This window comes from Syngnathus floridae, chromosome 14, assembly GCF_059516105.1.
Source record: "Syngnathus floridae isolate MCC-2025c chromosome 14, RoL_Sflo_1.0, whole genome shotgun sequence".
In the NCBI taxonomy this organism is placed as follows: domain Eukaryota; kingdom Metazoa; phylum Chordata; class Actinopteri; order Syngnathiformes; family Syngnathidae; genus Syngnathus; species Syngnathus floridae.
Genome location: NC_142426.1, coordinates 10,182,088 through 10,194,607, shown reverse-complemented (window position 1 = coordinate 10,194,607; position 12,520 = coordinate 10,182,088). Strand labels below are relative to the sequence as shown.

The 12,520-nt window shown below is 37.5% G+C and overlaps 1 protein-coding gene across 5 annotated transcripts in view; it reads right to left on the bottom strand.

Annotated features, from left to right (window-relative positions):
- astn1 (astrotactin 1) overlaps positions 1-12,189 on the bottom strand; it is a 128,004-nt gene extending 115,815 nt beyond the window's left edge. For all 5 annotated transcript variants that reach the window (XM_088396277.1, XM_088396279.1, XM_088396278.1 and 2 more), the window contains exon 1: positions 11,775-12,189. In XM_088396277.1, the coding sequence (XP_088252403.1) occupies positions 11,775-12,063 (289 nt within the window). In that variant the 5' untranslated portion in view covers positions 12,064-12,189. The remainder of the gene's footprint in view (positions 1-11,774) is intronic.
- Between the last annotated feature and the right edge of the window lie 331 nt (positions 12,190-12,520).

Below are 12,520 nucleotides of genomic sequence, written 5' to 3'. Positions count from 1 at the left end.
CTTCCTTTTGCTTTGTTGGCAAATCGGTTATCCTGACACTGGAGTATACTAACAAATTTAAGTAGGAGGCTCAGGACAAAACTTTTTGGAGAAACTCTCAAGGGTCTTATGATAGCCGCGATGAAGAAAACAAACACTGTGCATCAAAACTGTGTCAAATTTCTTGTTATGCTTTCTTTTTGATCCTTTTTTTCTTAGGGCGGGGGTCAGCTACACAAATCCAGCCCTGGAGACTGCTAAGGCATGGCAAAGCAGGTTGAAGAAGTGATATTTCCATTCTTATTTCATGTGTCTAAATCATTTGGACCATTGAAATAGGTTGGCTTTGATCATTTTCACTCACGTATAGGCTGTGAAAACAAAATAAAGACTAAAGACGAATTCTCAGCCTGTTTTGTGAAAGTTTTGAAAAGGCTACGTGTCGCGATGAAGAAGGATCTTTCCATATGGGCAATTTCTAAAGCGTGCATTGTGATTTGACATGGATCGAGACAAAAGAGGAACGTGACCTTAGTCGCAAAACAGATGCGTGACTCTCACTGATATTAGATATTTCATGGGCAGTGCAGACAGAGCAAATAAATCATTCAGGCTGTATAGGAAAAAATATCAAAGCCTTTTAAACCCAGTATAAAGCACTTTTGGAGAGCAAACTTTTCTGTGTCTATGCCTGGAATCAGATAAGAAAAAGGAGCAGTCCTTGTTTGATGAGAGTGTTGTAATACCTTTTTCCGATATACTGCCTTATTCAGTCCATTTTTCATCGCATCATCTCAAATGGATCGGGGCGTGGGCACCACATCTGACAGAACAAAGTGTCTTGGACCTCGCAATCTGGTGCAAATTGAAGGTGATTTTCAATAACTGCACTGACAAGCAGCAAAAGGCAAATCCAAGTTTCCATTCTCACCAAATGACAGGCTGTAATAAATGAGACGATCGAACATACTGTGCCCTAAATGGACCATAGCCAGCTTGTTAGACAGAAATTGTCTATTGGCAATCTCGTTTGCATTTCATTTTAATTCAGTCTATTTGAGCCTGACAACCCTGAGCATATTTTAGCTTTCATTAAAACGTAACAAAGTTACAAAGAAAAATGAAATAATGTCTTTGGGCTTTTCATTTCACTTTCATTTAAAATAAAATGGATTTTTTCTTTAAATATAATGGTACCAGAATTAACAATTGTCTACAGTTGTAGACAAGCAACCATCAGTTAAAAGGCAGAGTGATCCCGTTTGAAAATGTGCAGTCTACCCAAGTTATTTTCTCTTGAGATACATGTTCTGAAATATCATTTTCAGATATGCTTTACAATACTGCTTAAAACTAGAGTGAGCACTGAGGAAAATAATAAATGACATAAGAGCCAAATAGTTTGAGATTTTTTTTATCAAGGTATACGTTGCTATTTAAAAAACTGAATTGCATCATGGATTAAACATGACGCACTGTAAATTGTGGTTTATTTTCAAAAGCAAAGTAATTTATGAGGAGATGTTTTTCTCTCCAAAGGTGGTGAATATAAGCCGAAATACAGCAAATCCCCCTAAAATTAACAACCTTGGCTTAGTAACAAATGGTGGAATGAGGATATTCTTCCCGGGGAAAAAAAAAAAAAAAGCCATCTCAACTGTTCACTGATTAGCTTTAGAATTACACTGAATGTATTTCAGCAGCATATTGAAACAAAGATTGTGACTAATTGTGGAAGTACTAATCCGATCTCATGGTAAAATATACCAAGGCTCAAACACAGACTCACCATATCTAAACATATTAAGCGAACAATTAGATCACAAGCACACTGCAAAATGTCAACAACAACCTTGTGTTTGGTGTTTGGTCTGTGTTTTATTTCACTGGTGTTGGCCAGTACAGTGTCATGCTTTTGACAGTATTGACAAAAGCTCCGACACTAATGCCTTCAAAATAGATCCCACCCACTCTGTCAAAATCATACTGTATACTCTGTTTTGTTTTGTTTTCCTCCCAAAAATGGACAAATCTTGTTCTACATTTAACAAACTGATAAGCGGTTGAGAAAATGGTTGGATGGATTTCTCTAATGTGAAAATCCCTTCTATAATCCACATGCTGTTTGTTTCTATATTTGCTTGATAAATAGACAGATGATTGAGATTGGGGTGAAATGAAGGCTGCGTCTTTATTAATAACTGCAAATGTGAAAAGATAAGATCATTTTCTAGAAATGTCATTTCGGTATCACTTTACAACATTTTTCCAGATGTGGAGGAAGGTAGTTATAGCAAAGGTCAAAAATTCGCTTTTTGATAATAATAACAATATGCCCCCACCCAACTTTCTAGTTAAATTTGTAGTCATTGCAGGGGGCTGTCATTTTGCCCTGTACTCATAACTGTTGGTGATGGAAATTGATGTCACAGTGCCTAAGCTCGCAAATGTCACAGCTCATCTGTGATCTGGGTTTGGTCATGTGACTTCTGCAAGCTGATCCTGGAGGCACTGTGACAACAATTTCAGTGGCAATCAGGTGTCAGCACGGGCTAAAAAGGCAGCCTTCCCTTTTCTTTGCATAATTCATATTCCACAAACCAAATATTAATCAGAATACCATGTTTAATCTAGTGAGGGCACATAAAACATAATGCCAGGAAAAGTTTTGACTTGACTAGTTTGAAGAAATAACCGCAACTTGAGATAAAGTACCTCGGCAAGAAATTCACGAGCTTCACTCAACATTGTCCGCCTAAACTTATTTACATTAAACTTCACAAATGCATAGAAGATCTGAACAGAAAAGGGCATTTTTTTTAAGACAGCAAGTTGGCTTTATTATGGAAATGGCTTCCGCTGTGTGCAGGTAGACAGATTTACTTGTAACAAGTGATTATTTTGATCCATCTACAAAACAAACTGCAGATGAATTATGCAAATGCTACATCTGTTTATACACAAATAAACCTCTGTGGAGAATGGCATCGAATAATAACCAAGACTTCAAATTAAATATCAAGGAACAGCAGTGAAACCAGCTGTGATGCATGCAGTAATCTCCTGCACAGGCCAGAAAGGCAGACAGACATTTACATCCCTGGCACTGTGGTCGTCGTCAGATCCCGACTGACCATGTTAAAGTAACCTTAAGCAAGATACTGAACCCCCACTTGGTCCTGGAGGTGTGTCATCAAGTAGGCTCCAGCTGAACTTGTCTCTGGCACCTACCCTAACAATGATAGTGCACCTTTATTTTTTGGAGAAACTTTGTATGCATGAACACTTGCAAGAGAACAAGAACATGACATTAACCAAGCCCTTCTGCATTGGAATATAATTACTTGTGATTTTCCTTCATTTAATTTGGCACTCTCTCCGCTACTATATGCGCTTGGAATGATTACCCATCAAACCTTGTCTAATCATTTGACCAACAGCATTGACTGGCCTTTATGTTTCAATGACCTCATGAGGCAAGCTCCATAAATGGCCCTATTTGAGCCAATTAGAGCTGTTCAAAACAAAATCAGGATGCCTAATTGGTGTTAATAATCAGACATTCTGACTGCTGGTGTCTGCATTGCTTATTAAGTGGGATGACAAAAGACAACGATGAGCTTGCTACAAACAAAATTACTCAATGTGTAATATGCCATCGAATGTGCATGCGTGCGTATGCTAGCAAAGGGTGGGTTAGTTTAAAAAAAAAAGTTTGTTCTCTAACTGAGTTCTGTTTCAATCTGCCATCCATTCATTAGTGCCTGGACACGTCATACAAAGCCAGAAATCCAATTATTTAAAAATGTATCAGTATATTGATAACATATTCATATAATAAGTAAATTGCTGCTATTATTTTCTGTTTGTTTTTTGTTATTGTTTTGTTTTTAGTGACAAATAGATTATCTTAGGTAGGTATTTTAATTTTAATAATTGATTAAATTAATACAACACAGAAGGAACATTTTGAATAATTATGAATTGTCTCTGGACAGCTAATAATTCAGTGTTACATGTATGTTTGCTTTCAAGCTTTCAAGACTATTTGTTTACCAACAGTCCAGCCAAACCTGACGACACATCAATCTTATTTTTTTGTATTTCATCAAAGTGCACATATAGATTTTGGTCTGACAAGGCTCCATCAGGTTATAGAGCTGCATGCTGCATACTAAGCAGCCATGTTTCATAAACAATCGTAGCCCATAGATGATTCCTTTTTTGTTGGCAGGGCTGCAAAAAAAAAAAAAAAAAGAAACAAAGCTTAACGTTTTCTTTACAATCATGTTTACAAAATAAAAGTTGCGACTGTTCTTTGCATCTTTTCCAGCTTTCGTAGGATGCTAATTTCACAATACTTGACCTCCACCTCTTCGTCCCAAAACCAATTTCTAATTTTACTCCAGTCCTGCTGGATTACCTTCATCTACTTAATGGCTTGATTGCGTGTCGAGTTCTTCTGTTGGCATTATTAAAATTTCATTTCTGCAGTAATTAAGCAGAACACCAGTTCTTTTCTTGAGATGAGCTTGGGCTTCTAAATTGTAGACACATTAATTAAACATGATGGTCTTGTAAATAAAAAAAAGCTGTAGTTTAATTGCAGTGCTGGCATAATGTCCAGAAAGAATGCTGGAAGATTGTGTCATTTTATTAGAGCTCTGTAGGGAATTATAAGTGCCTTCTTATGTTTGCTAATTAGATCACCAAAAGTTAATTCCTTCTGCCTCAAGCAATATTTGAGTTTGCAATATGTGGCCTGACTTTAGGGAAGTGAGTTTTACTACTTACTGCAAGGCTATATGTTCCTCCTTAGAAGTGACATTTAAATGTTTCCTTTCTGCTTTAAATACCAAAATCCCGACAGTGTACGGAGAGAAAGGTCTTGCTCAGGTGCAGGCTACTGGAGTAGAAAGTGCAGATTTGAAAAAGAAAAAAAAAAGCAATCTCTCAGCTTCAGATGAGAAGACAGGTCATCTGTCTTCCTCCTCTGGGCCAAGACGATAGCATCTGTTAGTGCACGTGGCACATTGAAACAGTAGGTTTGTAAATCTAACAGAAACAATGACAACAGGGATGGCAAATTTAGGACAAAAATCCCACGCAGGCAATCTTTAACACTGTCACATGTAACAATAATCATCCCTGCACACAACTTTAGAATCTTCAAGAAACTTATGTTGCCATTTTGAAGGGAGAAATTGGTTTCTGTCTTCAGGGGCATCATGGATATGCATATTCCAACACAACATGACACTTCATTCAGACAGCAGAAACTCCTAATGTCAGGTCAATTTACTGAACAGCCATTAAAGAAAACAAAAGAACCTCATGCGTATGCGATTTTGAGAACTTCGAGAGATTGTATATTTTTCATGGCATGTTTCATGTTTGATTATTATTTGCAAAGGTCATTACCTAGATCACAGGTATCAAACTCAAGGCCCGGGGGCCAGATACGGCTTGCCACATCATTTTATGTGGCCCGCAAAGACAAATTGTGCATCAAATTCATGTGTCACTACTAGAATTGCAAATTGTCTTCACTTTTAATATCTTTTTTTTCTAATATTTGACCAGTTTTTACTCGTCTGATTGGAGAACGAGTTGTTTGTCAGTTTGTTTTGTAGCTTTTACTGTATATAATATGAGGTGCTCGTACATTTATTTGGGTTGACAGTCATAATGGCCCTCCGAAAGAAGCTATGACTACAATGCGGCCCGTGAAAAAAGTTGAGTTTGACACCCTGACCTAGATCAATAATAATGATAATAAAAAAAAAATAATAATAATAATGATAGTGCCTCGGGATTCCTCCAGAAGAGCTGGAAGAAGTGGCCGGGAGAGGGAAGTTTGGGCTTTCATTAATTACCCCATTTTCGCACTTTGTTTTTGTGGAATTAAACGCATGTGGTTTTAGTTTCTATATATTACAAAATTAGACATCAGAATGAAGTACAGTTGATACCCTGGATAACTGATTAAATAAATATTGGTGTTTCTGAAGATGACTGAATCAGAATAATCCCAAATAAATCATTTTTATTCATTCAGTGATTGCAGTGTTATGAGTCGTATCTCGACAAACAATGCACCCCTTCAATTATGGTATGGCCTTTACATGTGAGCAGCAGATGTTCACCTCAAAGGGACATGTTTACTGTTAAATCCAAAACATCCAATATGAGGCCAATACCACAAGGGGCATTTAATTCAGACCAAAGTGGTTAGAAGTGTCTAGCTAATTTGGTCTTCGTGTAATTTGCTGTTATCTAAGTCATTATTCTCAAATGTCAGTCATTGAATGGACGTGACCAAAGGGAGACAAAATTTGCCAGTTGAAACAGCAGACTTCATCTGTTCAGCTGTCATGGTTGATGACTCCAATTTGTCAATTAAAAGAGATTGACTTATTCAAATAGTATTAGACTACCTTTCACATTCACACCTTGGAGCAATTGAGAGGCTTTCATGAAACTGACTGTTTTTCATTGTGGGGTGGAAGTCTATCATATCATGGTCTAACATATCCCATGCAATCCGAGGTCAAAACAGACCTATGGAAAACATAATTCAAAGCTGTCCAGTGGGATGCATTTTAGTTGTTTACCAGGAGGCATTGTACCACCCATTACATTCTATAATGTCCGCTAATGATTTTTCTCTTCTCTCTTTTCCTACAGCCTGCTTGATTCATTGTCGAAAAGATCCTCAGGCAACTAAACTGCGAAAAGTTTAAAACTCGTGCTCACGTAAATATTTTAGTAGGGTTGGGCTGATGTACAAGACACTTTCACAGCTGCCTGTCACTGACCATGTTTCAGCCTTAGGCTGAAAAGAAAATATCCTTTTTATCTACATACTTTCAAATTACAGAAGCTATACAATCCAAATAATTCACATTTGTGATTAGACAAAAATGTATATGAGAAGCTTTAGTGTAATTTTATCCTTAAAGTTAAATTGTATTCTTGTTAAGACAAGAATTCTTGTCTTCTTGTATTCTTGTTAAGACATGAATTATAAAAATTAGTCAAGAAAGACAAAAAAAGTATATATATATGAAAAGTCAAGAAAGAAAAATAAAGTACATGACCTATATATATATATATATATATATATATATATGAAAAGTCAAGAAAGAAAAATAAAGTACATGACCTATTTTGAGCTCTGCTTGATTTGGAACGTTAGATTGACACAACAAGGTCAGGAGTTGCCGAAGGGAGACTGATATGCTGCTTTAGGCGTATTCCAAACATCAAGCCGGCAAAATCAACACCGGAAAAAAAAAAAAAAATCCTGGCTAGACTGGAATATGTAAATGAGACTACATAAAAGTAAATCATATACTTTAAATATGACATTCCTACAATGTACACTTCTACTTGAGAAAGACCTGGTCAGGCATGACAGACTCTCTCATGTTTAATTTGAGGTTTTTTAAAGCAAGTGACACACTGAAGCATTACAGCAATTAGAATGACTCCACTTTGAGGAAATCTCAAAATTTGAGTCCGAGTGAGATAATTACAGGATATTTTTAGCTGAAACTTGTCAGTTAATCAAGGAAGGTGCTGTCTGCATAACAAAGAAAACTAAAGCAACGTAGCTGTAGATATAGCTGTAGCTATAGATCTAAACAAAAAAAAAGATGCCAAACTTTTGGGGGAAAAATGATGGAAACTGACATTCTGTTAATTAATCATCATAGTCTAAACATGGCATTCAGATCAACATTGCGTTTGAGGAGTATATTGAGTTAAGCAGCAAAATTCACCAAACTTTCGCCACCTCTGGGGGTCATGCTGTCGACTGAAAATAACATCACATTTGCCAGGTCTCAGGTCTGGTAAATTGTGATCCGTCGTGAACTGAGACCTGGCAACTGTGATGTCATTTTCAGTCGACAGCATATGATAAAATGGGCGCCCCCTGAGATGGACAAAAACAGGTAGATGTTGCCTGACGTATTCCACAAACAAAACATCAATCAGAACAGTTGTATTATTACAAAGAAAATTTGTGGGTCGACTCCCTCTTTAAAGTTTCTCTAGATTTGTTGAAACCTACAGCAAAAGTTAAGCCACAATGTTATGTATCATTGAGTTTTCAGGCCATAATTGAATGGAGAAATCTCGTAAGCAAACGCGACTGACCGCACATCCCCGTATACCTGCACATTCGATTGCCCATCCCTGTGGGGCCAGTTAATCGAAAGATCTGCATACTCGAGGGTTAGGCTGTGAGTGTGTATTTGTGTGTGTGCGTATGTACGTGCGCGTGCATGTGAATTTGCGTATTAAAGGAAAATAAAGTCAGTGAAGCAATGATTGGCCATGGACCTGCTTTGCCTTTGAACTGCTGTTTTGTCACTAACACCTCTCCCCAAGGTTGGCAAATTGACAGATCGAGGCCAGTCTGGGATGACAGTATAAAATTAAGATGTATTGCTTTTTGCAGCCTGATGAAATAAGGGCATTACAGGGAGAAACTAACTAACTGGTATAGTGCTTTCAACATGGGAATGTTGCTGCATGCATCTTTTAAATGAACCAACCTATAGCCATCTTTTCCTCCATTTTTCAACCCTAGAGATTTTCCATACCCTTGCGTGTGCAGAGAATAATGAGATTCCTCAATCTTCCCTCCTATTTACTTTATAAACTCTCAAAGGCAGCATGTTCATGGTGCACCATAAATTACGAGATTGAAATCTTAAAGGTAAGAATATACTTTTTTTTCCCAGTCAGTGTCAGACTGTTTGTCCAGCTCCTTGTCTGTAGCACTGGAGCATGTGAGCATGCATACAGATTATGCTTACTTTTTTGCTTTGATCCTCCGTAGGTTGACAGACTAATAAAAAAAGATGGCAAGCAACTCCGCTCTTTGGAAAACTTAACACACAAACCAGAATATAGCCAGACCCATAACAATGCATTTGAGCGCGCTAAAAAATTAAAATTTGTACTTTTTTTAATATATATATATATATTATTGTAATTACAAATGATTTGGTATTTATATCAGCATGTGACAAGCAATTTAAATGTTGTAAAATCCGTTTAAATCCCCTTCTAATATTTTGTAAAATGTGATGTTATAGCTTTGGTCAGCGGGATGAGAGGCTGCAAACACATGAAGCAGAATTAATTCATGAGCAAGATAAATGGGCTTTTAAATAGGAAGCTAAATTTTAGGTTATAAATTACGTTTGCTTTGACGTTTACAATGAAGGCCTTTTCTGATTCGGTGTATAAAAACAAAATATTAAACTTACTGAAAACAATATTCAGGTGCTAGCATCTCAATTAAATACTTAAATAAACAAAATAACAACACCAGTCGTTCAATGTGTCTAAAAAAAATCAGTAGAGAAGTAGATACACTTCAGTTCAATTTTATGATGGACTAAAAAAAAAAAAAATACTGAGTGGATCTTCAACCTCTATGTAATTCCGGGCTCCACATGGTCTAACAACTAAATCACACCCTTCAGTAAATCATCCACGTCAAAATATTTCTAGGCCTGTCCTTAGACCCTGTTGCAGAGACATTCATCACCTCTAACCAGACTTACAACTAAATCCTGTTGTTCAGGGCACAAAGCAATGACCTAAACAGGTACTAATACATTCTCGGGTCCATCACCACATCGACTCCTGGCAACACATCACCACTACCGTAATTCGATTTCTCTGACTCCGGAGACATGTCTTCCAGCCCTCCATGTCAAAGCATTTCCTTACCATGCTGAATTCCTCCACCACTACACACATTGTGTCAGGTGTTAGTCACAAACCACATCACTCCTTTCCCAAATTCATAATGATCTGCATCATTTCAGGCAAATTATGTATACTGATTCGTAATCATTAATTCAGTCAATGTCATTGGCAGCTATAGACGTGAATGAGTTAAATGATCAAATCAACCATGAAAGCTATCTCAGTAAAATGCACAGCCTGCTGTCTATATATTTGGAGTATGAACCTGATTTGTTTTAATACCAGGCAGTTTGTAATCTTCCAAGTATGTTACAAATACATTTTGGCCAGAACAATTCACGCATTGACATTACAATATATAAATATTAAAATAACTAGGACAAGAGTACATCCTTCACTATTCATCAATAAACCATTTCACCTATGGGTATGAGAATTCTGTTGGTCTGGAATAAAGAAGAACAGAACAGTGAATAAGTGGTTAGTACGTCTTTGTCACAGGCAAGAGGTTTGATTCTTAATTTAGGTATTTCTGGGGTTTTTGTTTGTTTGTTTGTTTGTTTGTTTGTTTATTTATTTTACCTGTCCTTTGTGCATTTAATGCAGACATTGCAGTGTCCTCTCACCCCCCCAAAACATTACAGTACAGTAGATTAATTGATCACTATCATGTATTATATAAAATTACAAATGATGGAAGGAAGTCTTGGGGTCTTGGTGACAATGTAAACACTAACAAGTAGCTGCATTGCAACTGAATTGCACCGTCAGTCAAAGGGCCTCTTTCAGAATTCTCTGTCAAATTTGGAATTAAAACTGAAAAGGTAGTCTCACTCGTGCAAGGTAAACAATATATATGACATCCAACCATTTTCAACATCGCTTATCCTGTTGAGGGTCGCAGGGGGTGCTGGAGCATATCCCAGCTGGCGAAAGTCAGACAACACCCTGAACTGGTCGCCAGCCAGTCGCAGGGCACATATAGACAACCAGTCACACCCACATGCATACTACCAATAAGCGGGAATCAATCCCAGGGTGCTCGCACACAAGTCAGAGACTTCATATATCAGATTATTTCTGAAAATACAAAACCACCACAAAGACTTTTTGCTGTTGACAGTGGAGGCACAGTGGGAGAGTTTTCATTTGGGTCCTCATCCTTACGCACCCCTGACAGTTTGTTTTGATTGGATGCCTGATTAATCTAAAGACATTTAATACAAGAGCTGTAAAAAAAAAAAAAAAACTTAACAAGCAAAATCTCCAATTATAACCGTTACCATTACAGTGTTGTACTGTTTTTCATTCCTAAACTTAAAGTTTGTCTAGATTACACTCCCATTCAAAAGTTTGGGGTCACTTAGAAATGTCCTTATATTAAAAATAAAAGTACTATTTTTCAATGAGAATAACATTAAACTAATCAGGAATACACTCCATTTTAGTGGAAACCATAACACGTGTATGCTTTAGGCAGCTGCTATGGACAACGACGCACATGACGTCAAATCACTTCAGCACCATGGACAGCAACTAGCAAACTTTTGCTAAGCTAACTTTTTCTCCATCAGTCTTCGCATCAATAACAGACGGCGAATGTTTTAGTTAAACAATATAAAGCATTTTCCCTTTAACATTCAACACTTACACTATCTTATTGACGTGCGTGTGAGGTAAACAAACAAATGAACGTGCCATCAATAAACCACATGCATTACCCAAATGAATTAACAATGAAAGACAATAAGACATTTTGATATGCACTGAAATATTAAGTGGCTGTAATTGACATAAGAGGGCTATATTATTCTTATTTTAGCACACCATTGTTATTGCTAACAACACTCAAGCTTCAACCATTAACAGCTATTAGCGACGTCACAATTGCGGCAAATTACGTTAGATTATGCGTGTTGTTGAAGTACTGTGTTATTTTTTAATGGTTGTAAGAATTGTTGTTAGCGGGCCAAAGCTTAAAACATTGCTGCTACATAGAAGCTTCAATCCATTCATACCATTAGCATCTGCTGAGCTACACAAAGTATGTTCCAGGAACTCACCTAGGACAAAAAATGGAAGCTCGGTGTTTTCTAGGTCGTCCACGACCACGACATCTCCCGGAAAATCGTTTCGAACGGAAAAAAGAAGCTTCGGTTCGGAGGCCGACGGGCTGTGCATGATGCTCAGGTCGTTTTCCCTTAAAAAAGGCAGCGCGGATACGGTGACGCTCTTCGTCTTACACTCGGTGTCCTGGTTCTGGTCCTCGTCGCCGTTAAGACACCGGACATTTTCCGTCAAAAGGAGCCAGAGCAACCCTAGTAGCAGCGATCTAGCTTTAGCAGGCGCCATCACCGATGCTTGATTATTTTCTCTCGCCTCCTTTTAGCTTCTCTCGAAGCCTGCCTGTGGTGGAGGCAGGGAGCCTGGCGGAGGAGAGTGAGTGAGGGGCTCTGATGCAACGGAGGGCTCTCAGGTTGTGCGAAACAAATGCCCCCCCCCATCACATGGTCGTATGTCAGTCCCGAGGGGCAATTATTGTAGAATTGGAATTGATCATTAAAGTGCGTAATAGCTGAATCAAAGCATTGCAAACGATTCACTTTGAGTCTACAGTGTTCACTATAGTTACTGTTAATATCACTTTTAATTTTTGTTTGATTTGCAAAAGGCAATATTACTGCTTTATCATGCAAATACTGTATAATTTTTACTAAACATAAGCACTGGCAAGTTTTCTTTACCAACTGAGACAGGTTTAGCTTTCATTTCACTGAATGTGCCCACTATATTTAATTTAAAGTGATTT